We start from the raw sequence: 24213 nt of genomic DNA on the forward strand, positions 1-24213 counted from the left end.
TGTGTGATTTATTGATGTTTCATCAAAAATTCCTTTTCCACGTGAAAGATCATGACAAAACTAAGATCATGAGCATATTTTGGTAATGCACTTTAGGTTCCCCATCGATGAAATTAGCGGATGTTTTTTTTAATTATGTAAGTAAATTTTTCTAACTATTTTTAGCGTGATAAATTAAAGAAGCATATGATGCGTATTTGAGTCAACAAATATAGAAATATATGCTCACGCAAAGCGACGGCGATGATAGTTTGGTTTGAGATTTTTATCTCACCACACAACTGAGATATTAAAAGTGGCCCACGTTTCCCCATGGCCCACGATACCCCACTCTCCCCTACTGGTGCACATAACATTACTAGTGACTTCACTGAAAATTGCATAATTTTCCATCCATATATACAAAAGTTAACTATAAAACAAAATGTTGCATATTATCGAATACACTTCTTATTCTAGATTCAGAGATCGCTTTCGCATCGCTTTAAAAATATCAAATTCAACAATTTTTAGAAATTTAAAAGAAAACATTATAACCAGGGCCGTAGAAAAAACTGCCTCATAGGGGAGGTTTTGGTGACAAAATTATTCCTAGAACATTTTCGCTTGGAAAAATGCGTAGATAATGAATAATAAGAAAAGTGATACTAAGAGCATCTCATTATTCGGGTTTTTACTTCTTTTATATTAATAGATTCATTTAAAATTATTACATTTGAAAATAAGTCTTGAAAGTGTTAAGTTTTTTTTAGCCTTAACAAATGGATGAGGGATCGTGAAAGCTTTATTTGGAAAAAAAAACTTTTTTTGGGTTCAAATAAGATTTATATTTAATTCTTGTAAACTCGATACATTCAGATTTTAGTATATTTTTTTTAAATATCTACAATATAAATAATGTTAAACAACAAACCAAAAAAATATATTTCCTGAACCCGAAGATGAAGAACAAGTTATTTCTTTAACAATAAATTATCATTGAGTATAAAGTCCAAACTAAAATTCCCAATAATTATGAACAGAACACACAGAATTCTTAACCAGAAATTTCTTATTCGAGTTTTGAATCTTTGATTTTCTATATGAATTTTTACTTCAATTAATTATTCGCAATTCAACTATAAAATCAGACTAAAAATTCCGAATAATTAAACTCTGATATTTCATTTTTGGATCACCATTATGGAACTTATTGAAGTTTCAATTCGGCATAAGATTTAAGAGTAAAAATTTCAAATTCAAATTTGAAAAAATGGTTTGTTATTTCTGATTCTGAACAGGATCCAGGAGAAAATAGACGCTACACTCCGACGGCAACAAGCTGGATTTCGATCTCGACGATCATGTGTGGACCACATCACAACGCTACGAATCATACTGGAACAAATCAACGAATTCCAGGACTCTCTTCTGCTGGTGTTCGTTGATTTCGAAAAAGCATTCGACCGACTTAACCATGAAAACATCTGGGCGGCTCTAAGGCGACGAGGGGTCCCAGAGAAACTAGTCCATCTCATCGAAGCACAGTATGAGGCATTTTCGTGCAAGGTCTTGCACGACGGTGTCTTGTCCGAACCAATCCCGGTAACTGCTGGAGTGAGACAAGGATGTATTCTATCACCGCTACTTTTTCTAATCGTAATGGATGAGATTCTGATTGGATCGATTGACTGTGCACCGAACCGAGGATTGCCGTGGAATCCTTCAACAATGGAGCAATTGAACGACCTTGACCTGGCTGACGATATTGTTTTGCTCGCCCAAACACAACCAGATATGCAGAGCAAACTCGACGACCTCACCGAAAGTTCCAAGGCAGCAGGTCTCAAAGTCAATGTCGGAAAGACCAAGTCGATGGAGATCAACACAGGAAATCCCTCCAGTTTCATGGTAGCTGGGCAACAAGTTGAGAAAGTGGAGTGCTTCCAGTATCTTGGTAGCCAGATTACGCCTGATGGTGGTACCAGAAAAGACATCGAAACACGGATCAGAAAGGCCCGATTTGCGTTTGCGAGTCTCCGAAACATCTGGCGGTCACACCAGATCTCTCTACGAACAAAAATCCGAATCTTCAACTCAAACGTCAAATCCGTATTGCTGTACGGGTGCGAAGCTTGGTGCACATATGCGGTAACGACGCGAAAACTGCAAGTATTTGTAAACTGCTGCCTGCGGAATATCATCCGCGCTTGGTGGCCTGGCAACTGGATCTCGAATGAGGAACTACATCGCCGGTGTCATCAAAGGGCGCTAGAAATCGAGATTCGGGAACGTAAGTGGAGATGGATTGGGCACACGCTGCGAAGAGATGAAAACGAGATTTGCAGAGAGGCGCTAGATTGGAATCCAGAAGGTCATCGAAGAAGAGGCAGACCCAGAAACTCGTGGCGGCGAAGCCTAGCTGCTGAAATCCGAACTGTCGACGAGAATCTTGACTGGGACCAGGTGAAGACGCTGGCTCCGGATCGTCAACAGTGGAGGTCTTTTACCACGGCCCTATGCACCGGAGGATCGGCGCGGGATCATTAAGTAAGTAAGTTTGTTATTTTAAATATTTTTTATAATTCCGGAATGATAAGTTTCGAACATATAAAATGAATCTTATTTAATTTTTTAAAGCAAAACGAAGATTCGGATCAGTATTTTGTCCCAATGATGAACAAAATTGAAAATCAAGAATTATAAACTGGATACAGATTCCACAATCCGGTCACAGGCAACAAATTTAGATTTATAAAAAAAATTGGAACCAGAACATCGAAAATTTATCAAAACTAATCTCACCAGAGTTTTTTCCGCACTAATCTGACAGGGAAAATCTGGACTATTTTATTTAAAAAGTTTGCAAAACCCGGGCATTCGATTTCATAGTTTACAACTCAAAATCTGGGCAACATACGGGCAAATTTAGGAATTCTCAATAAAAATCAGGGGGGAAAAACTCGAAAAGTAGTTTGTTTTCATCGAAACACATCAACCAGTTTATTTGGATAAAATTAGTTTAAAATAATTGTTTTGGACGCAATATACAAAATTTCTATCATGCAATTTAAATTTTGCTTTGATTTTGCAAATAAGTAAGAACATTCGGGCTAAATCCGGGAAATCAGGAAACCTTAGTGAGCAGGGATTGAAAATTAAGCTCATTTGAGCGAGCTTCATAGCTCTTTATTTCCATAGCTCCGCTTACAAAGCAATCGACGAAGCTCCTATCGTTTTTGTCTCCGGAGCTTCGCATTGCTAAGCTCTTATTTGGAAGAAACCTTAGCTCTTTTTTTCCCTCGTGAGGCTCATGCCTCCAGAGGAGCTTGAGCTTGTTGGCTCAACCGATTCAAATTCGTTGAGCTTGTTTTCACTGCTGCTGTTCGAGCCAACGCCTGCTTTTTTGTGCACAAGTGAAGTAACTAAAAAAAGGGCTTGTTGCATGGATTTTTAAAAATAAATGTTGGACGGTTTTAGTAACTAGTAAAAGTTACCAGCACTAGTAACTATGAAATAGTAAAATTTACAATTTTTCTGGAAAAACGCCGAATGAAAGGGCTCTTTGCGAGGATTATTAAAATCAATGTTAGAGAGTTCTAGTAACTAGTAAAAGTTACCAGCACTAGTAACTATGAAATAGTAAAATTTACAATTTTTCGGGAAAAACGCCAAATGAAAGGGCTTTTTGTGAGGATTATTAAAATCAATGTTAGAGAGTTCTAGTAACTAGTAAAAGTTACCAGCACTAGTAACTATGAAATAGTAAAATTTCGAAATTTTCGGGAAAAACGCCAAATGAAAGGGCTTTTTGCGAGGATTATTAAAATCAATGTTAGAGAGTTCTAGTTACTAGTTAAAGTTACCAGCACTAGTAACTATGATATAGTAAAATTTACAATTTTTCGGGAAAAACGCCAAATGAAAGAGCTTTTTGCGAGGATTATTAAAATCAATGTTAGAGAGTTCTAGTAACTAGTAAAAGTTACCAGCACTAGTAACTATGAAATAGTAAAATTTACAATTTTTCGGGAAAAACGCCAAAAGAAAGGGCTTTTTGTGAGGATTATTAAAATCAATGTTGGAGAGTTCTAGTTACTAGTTAAAGTTACCAGCACTAGTAACTATGAAATAGTAAAATTTACAATTTTTCGGGAAAAACGCCAAATGAAAGGGCTCTTTGCGAGGATTATTAAAATCAATGTTGGACGGTTTAAATAACTAGTAAAAGTTACCAGCACTAGTAACTATGAAATAGTAAAATTTACAATTTTTCGGGAAAAACGCCAAATGAAAGGGCTTTTTGCGAGGATTATTAAAATCAATGTTAGAGAGTTCTAGTTACTAGTTAAAGTTACCAGCACTAGTAACTATGATATAGTAAAATTTACAATTTTTCGGGAAAAACGCTAAATGAAAGAGCTTTTTGCGAGGATTATTAAAATCAATGTTAGAGAGTTCTAGTAACTAGTAAAAGTTACCAGCACTAGTAACTATGAAATAGTAAAATTTACAATTTTTCGGGAAAAACGCCAAATGAAAGGGCTTTTTGCGAGGATTATTAAAATCAATGTTAGAGAGTTCTAGTTACTAGTTAAAGTTACCAGCACTAGTAACTATGATATAGTAAAATTTACAATTTTTCGGGAAAAACGCTAAATGAAAGAGCTTTTTGCGAGGATTATTAAAATCAATGTTAGAGAGTTCTAGTAACTAGTAAAAGTTACCAGCACTAGTAACTATGAAATAGTAAAATTTACAATTTTTCGGGAAAAACGCCAAAAGAAAGGGCTTTTTGTGAGGATTATTAAAATCAATGTTAGAGAGTTTTAGTTACTAGTTAAAGTTACCAGCACTAGTAACTATGAAATAGTAAAATTTACGAATTTTCGGGAAAAACGTCAAATGAAAGGGCTTTTGAGAGGATTATTAAAATCAATGTTAGAGAGTTTTAGTAACTAGTAAAAAGTTACCAGCACTAGTAACTATGAAATAGTAAAACTTACAAATTTTTAACACATAAACATGGATTCCAATAATCCTGGCAAAAAGCCCTCTCATTTGGCGTTTTTCCCGAAAATTTCGAAATTTGACTATTTCATAGTTACCAGTGCTGGTAACTTTTACCAGTAACTAGTAATTTCTAACATTGATTTTAATAATACTCGCAACAAGCCTTTGGCGTTTTCCCGAAAATTTCGAAATTTTACTATTTCATAGTTACTAGTGCTAGTAACTTTTTTTAGTGACTGAAACTCTCTAACATTGATTTTAATAATCCTCACAACAAGCCCTTTCAGTTGGCGTTTTTCCCGAAAAATTGTAAATTTTACTATTTCATAGTTACTAGTGCTGGTAACTTTTACTAGTTACTAGAACTCTCTAACATTGATTTTAATAATTCTCGCAAAAAGCCCTTTCTTTTGGCGTTTTTCCCGAAAATTTCGAAATTTTACTATTTCATAGTTACTAGTGCTGGTTACTTTTACTAGTTACTAGAACTCTCTTACACTGATTTTAATAATCCTCACAAAAAGCCTTTTCTTTTGGCGTTTTTCCCGAAAAATTGTAAATTTTACTATTTCATAGTTACTAGTGCTGGTAACTTTTACTAGTAACTAGAACTCTCTAACATTGATTTTAGTAATCCTCGCAAAAAGCCCTTTCATTTGGCGTTTTTCCCGAAAAATTGTAAATTTTACTATTTCATAGTTACTAGTGCTGGTAACTTTTACTAGTTACTAGAACTCTCTTACACTGATTTTAATAATCCTCACAAAAAGCCCTTTCTTTTGGCGTTTTTCCCGAAAAATTGTAAATTTTACTATTTCATAGTTACTAGTGCTGGTAACTTTTACTAGTTACTAGAACTCTCTAACATTGATTTTAATAATCCTCGCAAAAAGCTCTTTCATTTGGCGTTTTTCCCGAAAAATTGTAAATTTTACTATTTCATAGTTACTAGTGCTGGTAACTTTTACTAGTTACTAGAACTCTCTAACATTGATTTTAATAATCCTCGCAAAAAGCTCTTTCATTTGGCGTTTTTCCCGAAAAAATGTAAATTTTACTATTTCATAGTTACTAGTGCTGGTAACTTTAACTAGTAACTAGAACTCTCTAACATTAATTTTATTAATCCTCGCAAAAAGCCCTTTCATTTGGCGTTTTTCCCGAAAAATTGTAAATTTTACTATTTTATAGTTACTAGTGCTGGTAACTTTTACTAGTTACTAGAACTCTCTAACATTGATTTTAATAATCCTCGCAAAAAGCTCTTTCATTTAGCGTTCTTCCCGAAAAATTGTAAATTTTACTATTTCATAGTTACTAGTGCTGGTAACTTTTACTAGTTACTAGAACTCTCTTACACTGATTTTAATAATCCTCACAAAAAGCCCTTTCTTTTGGCGTTTTTCCCGAAAAATTGTAAATTTTACTATTTCATAGTTACTAGTGCTGGTAACTTTTACTAGTTACTAGAACTCTCTAACATTGATTTTAATAATCCTCCCAAAAAGCCCTTTCAATTGGCGTTTTTCCTGAAAATTTCGAAATTTCACTATTTCATAGTTACTAGTGCTGGTAACTTTTACTAGTTACAAGAAATCTTTAACATTCATTTTATTAATCCCAACAAGCCCTTCCACAGTTTCTGGTGTATAAAAAAGCCGTTGGCTCACACAGCACCACAATAGCAAAGTCAATACACATCATTTGGCTCAAGTGTTACAATTTTGCTGAGCCAACAAGCTCACGAAATTTCGGCTCCTTGAGCTAACAAACTCAAAGCAAAATGCAAAACCTTGTCTCCTAGAGCCAGAAGAAGTATGAGCTTAATTTGAGCATTTATTGGTGGGCTAGAATTGGCTCCAGCTTTCTTCGCTCTCGAGCTTCAAGAGCTGTGATGCTCAGCCGCTTGAGCAAGAGCATTTCAATCCCTGTTAGTGAGTCTTATCTTATCGAAAATTCGATATTGGAGACTAAGGACTGTACCCAAAATTCATGTACCATCTTATTTTGTGAATAACTTTTGATAGCGTTTTACGAGTACAGTCTTTAAGTTTCTAACAACAAGTGAGAAACATTTTTAAAATGTGTAGTAGAATTGTGGACCTGAGATAAGATTTCGAGGTTTTGGTCTTAGTTCTGAGTCGAGATTGTTGCCCTTGATTAACTTTAGTTGATCATCATAATTTTATTTTGAATTTAAAATTTTGAGTTTAGAGCTGTACATTTTGCTTGATATTTTTTTGGGGAGGTTTAACTCTCAAAACACCTCCCGTTCCTACGGCCATGATTACAACTAGGTATATCTGCTACTGCTGAAATAAATCTTTGAGCATTCGATATAAAAAACTTTAATTCATTTAAGAATTTTGTCGAAGACTGCAAAATGATTGAACCTAGGTTCTAAGAAATGTCTGATTCTATTTCCTAAAAATTTCGTCAAAATAGCCGTATTTTGCTGAATTGGGAGAAACACACATGAAAAGAAAAATTCTGTATCATTGAATTAAAACCTTTAATTTCCAAATCTCCGTAGTCTTCTACAGTTTTGCCAAAAAAAGCTCACAAATTGACTAAATGAATGTATAGCTATTCTCCAAAGTTATCTAGCAAACAAGAGCTGCTAAAAAAAAACTTATTGCATTTTTGGAATCAATCTCCAATAGGTCTAAATCAGCTTTTAAGTTCCTTGCAACTCGGAAAAATGTAAATTTTGTTGCCTTGTGTTATGAGTCATAGGTTTTTGGATTTGAAGCAAACAGCAAAATTGATTGGTTACGAAAATTCAAGTTGATTTCCATAAAATGGGTCAATAAATGGTCCCTGGTTATAAGTGGTGACTATTAATGTCTATTTCAACTAAATAAAAAAATAGTTTAACATTTAGCAGTTAGAACCAAAAAAGTCTAATTAAATAAGACAGATACAGGCTGCTATTATCGGCAAGCCAAAGATGGAAATTATTATAACTTAACTAGGTAGCGAGCTAGCGAGCACCAAATGTCCCGCAGGTTTGAGAAACATTTGGCGCAAAAAAAGGCCAGAGTAAAGCTAGTCCTAATTAATTACAGACGGTTAGATTTGCGGTTTCAAACCAATCGAACGTATCGACGTTAATCAAACCGAAGTAATTGATTGACAGTTCTCAGGGAGATCTTTTACATTGCTGGTTGGCTATACATTTCAATCGAATGTGACATGCTTCTACGCATATGGAACAAATTTAAACCATACAGCACATGTTTTATTTTTCTAACGATTTCAAGGTTTGCAATTACATGTTTGATGTTATTTGCAAGATCGATTGTGTCGACCTGAAAGACAGTGAATGTAAACAGCGCATTGATATTTTAACAATCTACCTAATTTTATATTGGACAAAACATATTTTTTTTAAATCAGTTGAATTGTTTCATGTCGCAAATGACACTGTCCCCAACTGAACCAAAGAAAAAAAGCAAGGTAAAACCGCTGAGAATACACGTTCAACAGAGTGGATAGTAACACATTTTATGAGTTTATCCTGGCGCTGTTGAAGCGATGGTTGGTCGTTTAGTTGAGGCTTTGTTGAGTTGAGAGAAGATTTCGTCCGCCACACTTTTTTGTTGGTTAAACGCCTATGTTGGATCGCTCGTTAATAGGAAATGATGAATCGCTACCATACTACCTTTTAGTCTCAGTTGTCCCAATGTTGACTTGTGACAGCGGGCCAACAGAATGAGTTCAAAATTTGTTAAAAAAAAAGATTTAGCGATTTTTTACACTTCTAATGGAGTTTTTTCGCTGAAGATTAATGCGAAATGAAAACACCTGCTTTGAATTGTCTTAAAGAAAACAAAATTCCCAACCAAAAGTCACATATTCACTTAAAAAAAGGCTTTGAAAGTTACATATTGACTAACAAAGAAAAAACAATGGCACAGTTCTCCTGAGTGAACTATGTGTACTCATTAATGAACTTGAAAGTTGCAAAAGTGCTTTATATGTACGTTGTAAGGGACTTAAGTCACAAAAAGGGTACAAAAGTACTCTAAACGATATTCACTTAAAGTGCACTGAGGTGCTTTCTTTCTGCTGGCTAGATTTCTGGTTGGGCGGGTGCGCCTGAAGGTATGCTACGAAACCATATCACCACTTCAAGTTTTAGTTTCAGCTAGAACTACATCTAGGCGTGGTCTTGTGGTAGCGTGTTTGATTGACACCACGAAGATCGGGGTTCGATCCCGAAGTTGGAAAAGTTTTTGTCAATAAGTAATTGAATTACCTGAGTTACCATTCCGATGTATGTAGGATGTGAGAAAGACGCAATCGTGCAGCAAATTGAACAAATCTCGTCAATTTGTCGAGTTTGGGATACGGCGCGCGGTATCATGACGGCACCGTGTATTGAACATAGTAAATTTTTAAGAGAAGTTAATAAACTGATCTCTAGGGTGAAATTTAAATAGAAATAGAATTTTTTGCTTATTTTACGGCCGCAGGAGGCTGATAAGAAGGTCATTTAGACCTGTTTTGGAACTTGAAAGTATCTATAAGAACTAAATTTTGAACTGCATAGAACGTAGTTTAGATCAATTATGGGGCTGAGTAAGCTTTTTCGTACCTTTTTTATAGGTTTTTTGATTGCTTGGGTTACCCAGATATAAGTCTTATGGCAATACATATAGGTTTTGAATTTCTCAAACAAATTCACTAAACTGTTTCACTATAAAAGACATCTTATCTAGGATACCACCAAGCCTGCTGTTCATGTATTGGTATGTCGAAACACCAGTCCATTAAAAAAAGTTAATCAGATTCGACGGTAATTTAAAAAAAAGCGGAACGTTTTTAGATAATTCTTCCAAAATACTATATTCCTAACTCTTTTTTCTCCTAACAACCCACAGTTGTCGGTTTCGAGGATGAAGGATTCCACTCTCTCTTTGTTTAGCTTGCTCGATTGAGGTTGTTCTCGAGCGAGGTACAAAAAAAAATAAGAAAAAAAAACTAGTGTAACATTGTGTTAGTACGCGGGGACTACCTACGACACGATGAAAGGAAGGTATCCTGACCTGGATGTTAACGGTATACACACAGTAATCCACTCCGGTATCAAGTCAATATGTGTTTGTTAAAGTCGTCCAGGATGCCACTAGTATATTAATTGCCAATCATGTACAACCATCCATTGAAGACTACTGGGTGGGCGGATGCGGGGGAGGGACGATTCATTCGAATAACACAGAAATTTAACGTGCCTAACGCCGCCGTGGAGGGCTGACTGACTGACTGCATGTCGTTGACTATGACGTCGTTTTTGTTGTTTTTGTATTTGTTGTTGTACGGCGATGATTAAATGGCGATAATGATGATGGTGATGATATCGTTTTATTGATTTCTTTACACTTTACTTTGCTCTGTCTAGGCACACGGTAGCTCGTTCGTTATTGCGATAATTTTCTCGACCACCCCTAGGCCTGTCCATCGTGTTTTTTTTGTGGCACTATTCTTTTTCGCTTTTCATAAAGGAAAGCGGCAATTAACATGTTAGGAGCGCCCCAGCCGGATGAAGGACCATTAACATAAAAATCTCCTTTGGAGAGCCTGTTTTGTTTGATGATTTTATCGTTTTCACAGAGCTTTGACTCTCCCAGTAGTCCCATCAAGAAGTATAATTCACTAAAATGGCGGAAAATTGACAGTGAAAACTATTGTTCAAAGTTATGTAAAATTAATATCCGATATCTGATTCTAAAATTTTAATTTACAAGCTTAAATCTGAATCTGGAACCTTAATCTAAAATTTAATTCGAAATCTGAATCTGAAAATCTGAAATCTGAATATGAATTATAAATCCGAATCTGAAATCTAAAATCCAAAATTTGAAATCTGAATCTGCATTCTGAAGATAATAGAACAAACTCTGAAAACGAAATCTCAAATCATAAATCTCAAATCATAAATCTAAAATCCATATTTTTACTATGTCCTTTTTCGTTTTATTCTGTTTATATTCTACTAGCTCGTCGAAATGTGGAAAATCACCGACAGCGGAAGAGGCAGCGAGTCCGACATTTCCAGGAGAAAAAGCGCCGCCTGGAGGAGGAGGAGCTCGAGGAGCTGGAGCAGCTGCATCGTTCCCAAGAAACACGAAAGTTCTATCAGAAACTCAACGCATCCCGCAAAGGCTTCGTGTCGCAAGCCGAAATGTGCCGGGATAAGGACGGGGGTATCCTGACGGACAATCGTGAGGTGATCAAAAGGTGGAAGCAGCACTTCGATGAACACCTGAACGGCGCACATGCAGGAGATCAAGACGGTGGGGGAAGGTACATCGCCGGCGTAGCCAACGACGAAGAGGAGCCACTCCCAACGATGAGTGAAGTTAAGGAAGCCATTCGCCAGCTGAATAGAAACAAGTCGGCTGGGAAGGATGGCATCGCAGCTGAACTCATCAAAATGGGCCCGGACAGGTTGGCCGATTGCCTACACCGGTTGATAATCCGGATCTGGGACATAGAACAGCTACCGGAGGAGTGGAAGGAGGGGGTAATATGCCCCATCTACAAGAAGGGCGACAAATTGGACTGTGAGAACTACCGAGCGATCACTGTCCTCAATGCCGCCTACAAAGTGTTGTCCGGAATCCTACTCCGCCGCCTAACGCCACAAGCAAACAGATTCGTGGGAAATCATCAGGCCGGCTTTATGGAGGGACGGTCTACGACGGACCAGATATTCACATTACGGCAAATCCTCCAAAAATGCCGGGAACACCAAGTCCCTACGCACCATCTATTCATCGACTTCAAAGCCGCATACGACACGATCGACCGTAAAGAGCTATGGAAAATCATGGACGAGAACGGCTTCTCCGGGAATCTGATCAGACTGATCAAGGCGACGATGGATGGAACGCAGCGGAAGTCGTGCCTACTATGGACTCCACAAGCAACTGCGGTCGAGAAGACTTAGCCCTCGCACGAAGTGTAACCTGTATACGACGCTTATTAGACCGGTTGTTCTCTACGGGCACGAGACATGGATATTGCTCGAGGAGGACCTGCGTACACTCGGAGTATTCGAGCGACGAGTGTTAAGAACCATCTTTGAACGGAGTGTGGAGGCGAAGGATGAACCACGAGCTCGCGCGACTCTACGGCGAACCCAGTATCCAGAAGGTGGTGAAGGCTGGCCGGATACGCTGGGCGGGACATGTTGCGAGAATGCCGGACGACTGTCCTGCAAAACAGGTGTTCGCCACGAATCCGGTAGGAACAAGACGAGCAGGGGCGTAACGAGCAAGGTGGTTAGGTTAGACCAAGTGGAGCGTGATCTGGCGAACGTGAGGTGCCCGAGAAATTGGAGAACGGTTGCCAAGGACCGAGTGAATTTTAGGAATTATGTTCGTCAAGTTATGTCGTAAGACGGAATAATATGGAGCGAGCGATATTCTACTAGCTGATCCCGGATCCCGTACGAACTCCGTTTCGCTTTCAACTATTAATACGAGAAGATGAGTTTGCTTTTGAATAATGAAGTCTATGCATTTTCACTGCAATATTGCATAAAACATTCAACAGTATTAAAGATAACTATTTTACTTAATCTTCGACTTAAAATTATAAATTCAATTCAAGATTCATTAACTGTCTAATAGAACACCTGGTGAGTGAACCTCGATCGGTTGCAATGCAACATCATACTTTTATTGCAGAAACATTGATTTGTTTATATCGACGACTTCTTTTCTTGACCTGGACGTGCTTTTCTAATGTTCAATGACCCAAAATTTGATTATGGAAACCAACTTTCCGTTCCTTACATCTCCCTCGTGCTATATTTTTTTAATTCGATACAAACATTTAATATAGACAACCCTTTCGGCAGACCTGTGACCCGAAAGTATGAACGAATATTTTTTTCCGATCTCGATCGAAAATTCGACACATTGAAAAATTTATATGGACGACCCCTTTTTCCGACTCTTGATCCAAAATTGGACACATGAAATCGATATCCCTAATCTAAAAATTCTGATGAGCAAAAATTCATCACAGTCTAATGCATAATCACGACAACATCGCAAAAACGGTGAACAGTGTATATGAACGAACCCTTTTTTCAACCTCTGACCCAAAACTTGTAACCGCAAATCAATTATCCCTTTTTTTAATTAATTTCGCAAATTTTCATGTCAATCCAATGTATAATAACTACAATATAGCGAAAAGAGTGAACAGTTTATATGGAAGACCCCTGACACAAAATTGCATAACCAAAAAGAATTGCCCGTCCCTTGAGCAAATTTTTATCTCAATCCGGTGCACAATATCGCGAAAACAATGAACAGTTAATTTGGACGATCGCTTCGGCAGACCCCTGATCCAAAATTTTATACCAGAAATGAATTGCCCGTCCCTAAAAACCCCCGTTTGCAAATTTTCATTTCAATTCAGTGAACCATAACGTCAATATCACTAAAACAGTATGTGTGTTGTATGTTGCCGACCCCTGACACAAAATTTAATACCTGAAATAATTCATTTGATACAACACGGAAAAAAACTATGTAAATTACAAAGACTAGCATGTCTTTCAATAACTGGAGCATCAAAGTCAACTCCATCGTCTGCGCTGGACGCAATCTTGAATCTTTTGCCTCTACCTGAGTACGTGCAGTTGGAGGCGGAAAAAGCAGCTTTAAGATTGAAACGAACTGATTTATTACAAAATTGGGAGCTTAAAGGGCACCTAAAAATTCTAAATAGGTTCAACATAAATTAATTGGTTACATTCGTTCCAGACTGTATGATTACTAAACCAAATTTTTATACAAGTTTCAAAGTTATTGCTACGGATCGATCTATATGGGCACAGGGTGGCCCTACAACTAGGATAGGATCGAAAAATTTCTTCACTGATGGCTCAAAAATGAATAATAATGCTGGTGCCGGAATATATGCCGGAAACATCTCGATTCCAATGGGAGGTTGGCCCTCAGTTTTTCAAACAGAAGTCTATGCGATATATTGTTGTGTGGAAATATGTTTGAAGAGAAAATATAGACACGCTAATATCTGCATATTCTCAGACAGTCAAGCAGCAATATGGGCTCTAAAAGCCGCAATGTGCAATTCAAAGCTAGTGTGTAATTGTATTAATTCTTTGAATCAATTATCAATCCAAAATCAAGTGAACCTGTACTGGGTTCCAGGCCACTGTGGTATAAAAGGAAATGAAAAAGCAGATGAACTCGCTAGGAAAGGATCTGAAAGGCGCATGGCTGGCCCTGAACCTTTCTGTGGAGTATCTACTTGTGCTCTTACCAGTGAATTAAAAAAATGGGAGAACTCAAAGATCAAATTCAAATGGCTTGTAGCCATCGGTGCTAGACAATCTAAAAGATTCATGAAGCCCGATTCCAAGAAAACTTGTGAACTTCTAAGTCTATCGAAAAGGGATCTTAAAACAATTACAGACCTTTTTACAGGACACTGTCCATGCAACATGTAAATGTCCATGCAACTACCACTTACATAAAATAAAATAAAATTCATTCCTTCATTAATTCATTCATTCATTTCAGCTCTCTAGGTCTTAAGACGGCTGAGCCTATTGAAGACAAACACACAAACAAACGGAATTTGCTTTTTATATACAGGTACACCCATAGAAGAGGTTGCAAAAATCCAATTCCTATTTAGCAAATCTCTGTGCCGATAATGTGCTGAAATGTGCACTGTGCCGAAGACGGTATCTAGAAAAAGGACTACTGGCACAAGGACTCGAGCTCCTAACCAAAATGATACATGCATGTATGCGAAATAAGAAAAACATTTTATAGGATTTTATTTCCTATTGGAAAATTTATCCCAGAAACAAGGAAATAAAAATAAAAACCACAGCGCCGTAGGGAGAGTCGAACTCAAATCATCGTCTTTATCGTCTCTCCAGTCCGACATCTTAACCAGTATACTATTTGCAGAGCCGGATTAAGCCATCGGGGGGCCCGGGGCAATTTTTCTCGAGGGGCCCCTATGATTTGATTTTTTTTTAATGCTATCCCAGAGAATATAAACCTTCACAACGTGTAAATGAACTGGAGATGAGATCAGTATACTGTCTTCATTGTTAAATAATTGTTAATTAATCACGTGCAAACATTGCGGAAGGAAAGAAATTAGAATTTTCTCAGAAATGAAAGCTCTGATTTGAGCTGCAAAATACAAAATTAAATTCTCATTTTATTATTACCCTTATCACCCACTAAAATTCAATGATTTAGAAAAATTAACGAATAGATATTTTAAATACAGACCCCGTTCGTTTTTGGCAACATTCGATTTTGGCAACATTCGATTTTGGCAACATCCGATTTTGGCACATGTGCCAAAATCGAACGGTTTTCAGAAACAACATTACAATTTAGTTTTCGTTATAACAGGACCAATTTAAATCAGACAAATACCTTTTTGTGTTCTGAAATGGTGATAAAATGCAACAATTAAAACAAAAGTGTTAAAAAAAAATTATTATGTACTAAAAAATTACAAAAAGATGAAAAATTCAAAAAGTTAAAAAAAAAAATCAAACGAAAGACTGAAAATGACTAAAAACAACTAAAAAATGATGAAACACGAAAAAAACAGCAAATATGACAAATGAAAACAAACATTATAAACAATACAAGATAAGTGCAAAATGCATCAAAAACATGATGAAAAAAAATCAAAAATTACTAGAAATGGTCGGAAATTGACTAAAAATAACGTTTTTGATAATAATTTTAGATATTTTGTAAAAATAACTGATAAAATAGTGAAGAAAAAAAACCGTTCGATTTTGGCAACATTCGATTTTGGCAACACAAAATGTACGAGCGTGTTGCCAAAATCGAACGGGGTCTGTAATTCTCATTTCATCATTGATCGTCTGGTTTGTACTTCATCGAATAATATTTACCCAATGACATTATCATGAAGATTTGAAACATAAAACATAAAAAATCAAAAATATATACAAAATAATTAAATTCCAATTCCATAGAGAGACAGATATAAGAGCTTAAGAACTCACTTTAAATCAGGATATATTCAGAACCAAAATTCAGCGTCTGAAATCAAAATAATAATTTCAAATTAAGTTTTGAAAAACAAAATATGAACAAAATTTAAAAAAAAAATTCAAAGTTACAATCAGAGCTAAAGCAAACATTGCACCAAATGTGAATTTCAATTTTATATTTTTGAAACACAAAAAACCCTTTAATGAGATGTTTATGAATATGATTCTCATCAGATAAAAAAAATAGTTGTCAAATTATTGTTTTAGAATACAATTTAGATGTGCCAAAGTTTTATTCGATGCCCTCAAAGCCAGAGGAGTAAAAGTGCAAAAATGATCATTTGGAAGAACAAATCAGAATAGAGATTAATGTATGAAACACAGAATCCAAATGAGTTTAGTACCTTAAACAAAGGTCCTGAGTTCTCAAAATTCAGAAAAATTATGAAACTGATCTACAGTAACTGAAGAAACAACACAAGACTTGAAAATTTCAATGAATTGAATCTGAAAAAAGATAAGATTAAAAACATTGAAATATTCATGCTAAGATTATCATTTTTATGATATTAGCAACTCAACAATGAGATCGATTTTATGGTAATTTGATTATGATCATTTGGAAAATGATAAGCTGAATTCAAAACTAAATGATAAAATTTGATAAAATTTTGGTTAAATCAGTAGAAAATGTTTCAATGCGAGTTTCTAGTCTAAGACAGAAATTGGGATGGAAACTCAATAAAGTAACTCAGTTCTGTAGATTAATCAAATTTAAGCAACTACAGTTTTTTTTTAATGATTTTATTTTCAAAAATAGGAAGGGGGTTTAAAATTAATAAACCAATGAACATTTCAATAATAATGACTGAAAAGTGCAAAGTTATAATAATACCTGGTATTAACCCGGATGTTGCCAGGGTAAAATTCTGAAATGATTATCATAAAGCTTCTCTGTTCTCTTCTAGCACTGTGAGCCAGTTTTGTCGAAATTAGCTGCTATTTTAGTACAGTAACCTTTACTTGGATAATTAACGTAATAACAAACATTATTATTGTACAAGACGTTTGTGTGTAATTATAATGAGGAGATGTTTTTTTCTGTTTTTACCTGTTCTGTACAGAATATCCTTACGGATATATTTCGATAAAAAAAAACAACTAAAAATTTTAGATGTTTTGCCTCATATTCTTTTTATTTTCTTTTCAAATTCGTTTTTGTCCATATTTTGTGTTGAAAATTTTGAAATTCAATAGGAAGATTTGGATATTCTCAGCTCGCAAAATGCGGAAGAACTCCTTCACTGCTTACTTTAGGGGGCCCCTCAACTTATGTAAGAAAAAAAAATATTCTAGATATTTTTTCACAGGGGCCCCTTTAGGTTTTCATTCCGATTTTCTAGTTTTGAATTGTTCTCGTAGATTTGTAGTGGTATGATTAAAGTAATGTTAAAACTTTTATCCCTTGGGGGGCCCCCCTTTTGCCCCCCCCCTTAATCCGGCCTTGACTATTTGAGCTAATAGGTCTGCACAAACTCACTGAGGATGGGCAATCGTTACTCCAGATAACGTTTTGTATCCCATTAGATTTATCTACGAGACGTAACGAAACAAGAGAAACCGCGAAAATGTGTGAACCCCTGTATTCACGCATGTCTCCTTCATCATCTTCGTCAATGAATGATTGATTAAATCTATATTGAAATAATTTGAAGATCAAAAGATAAAGGTTTGTTCAAAATAAATTTATACCTGCTGTGGTTTGAGCTACCATATGCTCCTCATTTGAAAATCAGTTGAAGCATTTTATGATCCACCAAATTAATTTAATTAATTAATTTCTTTTTCAATGTTAATTTCGAAAGCTTCGGATCCATTTTTAACAGAACTTCAACCACATCTTTTTCACTAGACCCTTTGAGCCAGTGAACGACTATAACTTTCCTTTGAACGTTCATCACGAATAATCACGAATAATAAAAACTCTTGAACTGAAAACTGTGTGGTTTACTTGGGTTTGATCAAAATGATCACCGGAGAAACCAAAACTGGCTTTCACAGTGAAAAGGACATAAGTGAATAATAACTCCTTCTAAGAAAAATACAATTCAAGACTTTCTTGTTGGGTAGTTAGTAATTCATTGTTTTCAGTTTATGGTTCTACACTAGAGTGCCCCAAATGACCCGACTTTTGAAAAAGTTATACGCTGCAGGCTAAAATTGATCCTTGGCCTAGTACAAGATCTCATGCCAAATTTGGGCCAGATCGGATCACGTTTAGGGGTCGCTCAACGAGCCTGAAGTTTGTATGGGATTTTGAGACATTTTGTTCGGGTGAAACATGAAAAACCAGTTTTTCATCAATAACTTTGGTTCCCATCGGCCGATTTCTTTCAAAAACGGGTTTTCTTAAAGCCTAAACTATGAAAAATATTTCATGCGAAGACTGTATTTCGATAAAAGTTAAGATAAAAAAGTTATAAGGCTTCAAAAATGGGCTTACTTTTTTAACGGTGGTATTCAGCACAGTTAATGAGGCGTCAATATGGTCGACCGCCTCGACTCATTAACAGTGATGAATACCATCCTTAAAAAAGTTAGCCTATTTTTGAAGCCTTATAACTTTCTAATCTTAACTCTAATTGAAATGCAGTCTTCGGGTGAAATATTTTTCATAATTTAGGCTTTAAGAAACCCCATTTTTGAAAGAAATCGGCCGACGGGAACCAAAGTTATTGATGAAAAACTGGTTTTTCATGTTTCGCCCGAACAAAATGTCTCAAAATCCCATACAAACTTCAGGCTCGTTGAGCGACCCCTAAACGTGATCCGATCTGGCCCAAATTTGGCATGAGATCTTGTACTAGGCCAAGGATCAATTTTAACCTGCAGCGCATAACATTTCACAGGTTTTGAATTTCCCATACAAATTTGGGGCAGTCTATTCTACACATTAATAATCAAGAATCCTCATCTTTCAAACGAATTAAAGTTTGAATTTTTTGGATCGCTCCATTTGAAGTTATGGCTCATACAAAACGGCCATTTTTGAACACAAAGTTTATGATAACTGCGAATCAAAAGCAGATATTAGAAATCTGTTTGCTACAAAAGATGCGCATAATGATTTGCTAAATACTTGCCGAACACATGATTTTGATAAGTTGATACCCAACAAAGTTATAACAAAAAAACTTGTTTTTGTAGGACCACCCTAACTTGTACACGAAAAATCATCATAAAACCTAAACGTTAATGGATAGACATTTAAAGTCTTCTACAAAGTTCCATCAATTATGTTGTTCTACATAATTGCTGAACATAATACAGCAATATCTCCTTACAGTAAAAAAATAATTTTCGTATCTAAGGAGTTTTATGAACCACCCTAAAAATGTTTCATTCAAAGGTAGCACCTTGTGATGTTGTACAACTTTGTCTTGGACACCAAATGTCTTAAACCTAAGGCAAGAGCGCAAATAATTGTTTCCCGCTAAATTTCATTTCTGGACCACTGTGCACTGCGACCAGTAGTTGATCTATTGTGGTAATTACCCCGCGTTACTGTATGCTATCAGGCTCACCTGCACTATGGATTGAAGTGATAGTTGATTGCTGACTAAGAATTTTATCCCAATCGGGTATGATATCAAAGATGTATGATATAACCTTCTTAGGGCTGATATGCAACCATATGTCTTGTGCGCTTATTAACTTTGCCCCAAGAGCACGCTCTCTCCTTTTAAGGAGGGCGCAGCAGGTGCAAAGAAGATGCTTTGCAGTTTCTTTTTCGAACCCGCAGAACTGACACTTGTCGTTTTGAATAATGTTTATCCGTTTGAGATGTTGTTTTGTTGGACAATGTCCGGTCAAGAGACCTGTGTAAGTACTTAGCTCGTGCTTACTTAAGTTCAACATGTTTTTGGAGAGTGGTGCGATTCATCCTTCGCATCCACATTCCATTTTCCCGCACGCCGCCAAAGATGGTTCTAAACACTCGACACTCAGAGTATTTGAGCGACGAGTGTTTAGAACCATCTTTGGCGGCGTGCGGGAAAAGGGAGTGTGGAGGCGAAGGATGAACCACGAGCTCGTGCGACTCTACGGCGAACCCAGTATCCAGAGCTGGGTTTGATTCCCGATATCGGCAAGAAATTTTTTGGATTCGAATCGCATATGTAAATGTCCGATAGTAAATAAGATGTGTTTTCCATGTGATTTGATAGACTTACTGTACGACTTTCAATGTCATATTTTTTTCAAAAACCTTCAACTCTGGTCATGAAATAATAAAAAATGTAGAATTTCAAATTCGGAATTCAAAATCACTCACCCACTGAAACCTTTCCGTTTGTTCACGGGTGACGTGTGCTGGTTGGGTAAAATGCAATCGTTTTCCTGTGGCACTTCTGTAAAGAAAAGAAAAAAAAGTTTAGTATTAATTACAAGCAAAAAAAATACGAAAAAATTGTCAAAAAAATTATTAATCGTTAGAAATTTTTTTAAGTTCGTAAGAATTTCATTAACTTCTCCCATAAAATTATTTTTGGTTTTGAATCCATGCAAGTCTTTAAAAAAAAGTCATTCAATCTATCAATCCCACGCAATGTTCTCGGTGAATTATGGGTGCATTCAGAGACACTCATTGCTCTACAACAAAAACTACAGGGATGACTTATGGCGGTAATAATTATTATGCTGCACCCCTCCTGTACTGATAATTGTCCCATATTTGTTGAAATTTTCTAACGCCATACGACAGTTACTCGTGGAGTAGAAGTACAAATGAGTATCCATCGAGAGTCGGGAGATTCCAAGCGCCATTATTATTGGCGTCATCAACTAAAGTCCTTCTTCTGAACTGAGCAAAAAAAATAGTGGATCGAAGAATTTAAGTGGAGTGATTTCGAACAAGAAGACTTTTTTTATAAGTAAGTAGAAATATGACGAGACAAAATCCGTATTCTTCCCAGCCTCAAAATTCAAAAGGAAAAAAATGGTTTACACATCGAAATATCGAGTGCAGTTGTGCAATTATCTTTTTCGCATATGGCGTTTCTATTGAAAGTCAGAAACAAAGTATTGCTGCACCAGCAACAGCGTGGGTTAATTGAAAACGTCAATTCCGAATTGCTGTCTTTTACCAAACCAAAAGCCAGTTAGAAGCAGCAGTTGAATGAATGCAAACTGCAGCGACCGATTGGTGCCGCGAAGGTGCCAAGAGTGAAACTGAATTGTAAAGTTTTCCACTGCAAATATCTACATCGAAAAGTACCTACTGCATGTCAGAGGGATCAGACGACACAACCAACCTGATGACGACTGACTGACTGAATAAATGGGCAAGGTAAATTTCAATTATAATGCCTATTTTGGGATCCTACGAGCCAACAGAGCTAGCTGTCAATCTGGACAGACCTCAGCCATTCGGTCAGCCAACAACAACTGTTGCTCCGGCTAACTAACTAGCCAGAGTGGGTATCGATACCTACTCACTAGATACAGGTAGCCACTACTAGTGTCGTCGGTTGCAATTCAAAGTTATTTTTCAAAGTCGTCACTTATCAAATATTCTAACTCGTGGGTTTGGTTATTTTTAAAGCTGTGGGATTAGTTTGATTCTTCCTTTCAGCGAATGAAATTGAATCATACAACCACTTGTAACAAATTGTTTGGCAAAGACTTCCCTCGGTAACAGCTTCAGTTTAGCCCACGGTGTCTGTTTTAGATAAATTTTTCCTTCCCAACTCACTATTCAGTAAAAAAAATCGATCAAGCTAATAGATTTCGAGTAAACCGGGTATAGTAGATCATCTCGAAACGTTCCATTCGAATCGAGCTCGTTCAAGATCGGTAATGCCAAAGTTGGTCGAATCGAACGAACCTCGATTGTTTCGAGTTCCATAATCCCGCCCCAGATTTGAACCGCGACCCTTCGAGATGATAGCCAAACACGCTGCCACGACGCCACGCCTAGATGTTGCCTTACCAGCAGTTAAAACTCGAAGTGGTAATGAACTTCCCTAGAATACCTGCAAGGGCAGCCAGCGGCCAGCAGCGAACACGCATGTTAATTATTACTCAGAAACATTACGAAACTGCATATAAATCAAATATCCGTTAAAATAATATCGGTTTTTAAAAAAATTGGAATTCCATGTTTAAAACTATTAAGCCTAAAATTATGAATTTTTTTGATTTTATTCATGAATATTTAATTCATGAATTGCTTCAACAGACTTTAAATGTGTGATAAATTAGCTGAGTTAGCTTTAAGGTTGTTTTGAGTTGAATTTTCAATAGAAATTATACAATTCAACAATTCCCATCTACAAAAAATTAATTATTGATTAAATGCCCTTTTGTGATGTTCGTTCACATCGCATATTCATGAAATGGTGGACATGTCTCAAAAAAGGCTATTTGAGAAACTTTTTGCAACTTTAAGTCCAAAGAAGGCTATTTAACCAATTTTTCTTAACTACCTTCCTGACGGTTTTTAGCTAGGAGTTTACGAATATCAACGGAAACTTGCTTTTTTACCACCTGTCCGGATTTAATCGTGCCATTAAAAGGATAAACAAATAATTAAACTTTTAGCTCCAACGAGGTTTGCAGGGAATTGAATTCTTTTTTACTTATAAGAATCCGGAACTATTTACCATGCAGAGAAATAGCGATCTGCTACGGTTATTAAGAGTGTGTAAGGCTATGATCATTTGGAAGAAGAAGAAGAAGCAATTGGAATTGGTTGATCTTGCATAAGCTCCCACAAATAGAGCTAAATAGAGGTGGAAAACTTACGGTATTATTGGAAGTCCTTGGATCGGTGGAAGTATAGCTGACAGCTGGCCCAGGATCTATAACCGCTAAGTATTTCGCCCGACGGAACCAAGTATTTGACCACATTATTTTATTTAACAATCGGGAAAATAAAATTACACCGCACATCGTAGACCATTGTTTCGCGGCGATCGGAGTATAACTGACAGCTTCTTCACACATATCTCGTGAGTGCTCCAGTATATGGTGTTCATTTATGTTTTGAACTAGCTGAGTGCCAACGATCTCGAAATGAGTGCCAACGAAGACGACGAAAATACTACCATATGTTTCATGTGTGATAAAGTGGAACCAAACCCACAAAAAACACGATTGAATGCACCATTTGCAGTAGGGCGGTTCACTTTAAGTGTAAAAAGCTTCGTGGAAACGCAATTCAAAGAGCAAACAACCGTTTTTTTGTTCTAACGATTGTTTCGATCGACATTCGCGTGTAAACCAGAAAGTCACTGACAATGAGCAGCTGCTGAAAGAAATGCGTGACTTAGGACAAGCCGTGCGTGAGTCGCGTCAGGAATCAGCAACCATGCGTATAGCGTTCGAGAAAACACAGATACAAATGCAGATGCAGATAGGACAACTGATTGAGTCCAATAAACAAATTGAAGCTTCACAGGAATTTTTAGCCGAGAAGTTTGAGATGCTTAATAGAGGTCTTAAGGAGTTTCAAACTGAATTGGCTTCCTTAAAAAATGAAAATCAGGAACTTAAACAAGAAATGTTCAACTACAAACAACAAAATGTTGCACTTGCAGGTCGACTTGATGGTCTTGAGCTGGAATTAGATACTATACAACGGAAATCGTTATCTAAAAACGCTGTATTCTTAGGTGTACCTATGAATGATACCGAGAGTGTGTTGCAGATCGTTTACCGGGTAGCAGACACAGTGGGTTGCAAGCTAGCTGAAGGAGAAATTGTCAGCGCAAAACGACTTATTGGCGCAAAATCTTCTAACAGGTCTGCTCCAATATTAGTTGTTTTTCAAGCTGAATCACGCAAGGAAGATCTGTTTGAAAAAAAGCGAGCATACGGGGTACTAAAAGCTTCGGAAGTTGGAGATTTGTTCAAAGGATCAACCCAAACTATATCCATACGAGACGAAATGACCAATTTCGGAAGAGACTTGCTGAAAGAAGCAAGAAAGGTGCAGGAAGCATTGAATTTTAAATATGTCTGGCCCAGAATTGAAAAAGTAAGCTCTAAACCGGATCTGCAGTCTTTCATCGAATCGAAAAATAAACGAACCTTAAGTTTCCTGAACAACTCATCTTTCGTCATGTCATCTCCTAAACGTCTCCATTCAAGCAACTAATCTTAGGCCAAACGAT

At 36.5% G+C, this 24213-nt stretch overlaps 1 protein-coding gene across 2 annotated transcripts in view; it reads right to left on the reverse strand.

Moving 5' to 3' along the window:
• LOC129757320 (triple functional domain protein) overlaps positions 1 to 24213 on the reverse strand; it is a 233912-nt gene that overhangs the window by 44394 nt on the left and 165305 nt on the right. For both annotated transcript variants that reach the window (XM_055754504.1, XM_055754505.1), the window contains exon 9: positions 20373 to 20448. In XM_055754504.1, coding sequence (XP_055610479.1) covers positions 20373 to 20448 — 76 coding nt within the window. The remainder of the gene's footprint in view (positions 1 to 20372; positions 20449 to 24213) is intronic.

The sequence above is a fragment of the Uranotaenia lowii genome, chromosome 3 (assembly GCF_029784155.1).
Source record: "Uranotaenia lowii strain MFRU-FL chromosome 3, ASM2978415v1, whole genome shotgun sequence".
Lineage (NCBI taxonomy): Eukaryota > Metazoa > Arthropoda > Insecta > Diptera > Culicidae > Uranotaenia > Uranotaenia lowii.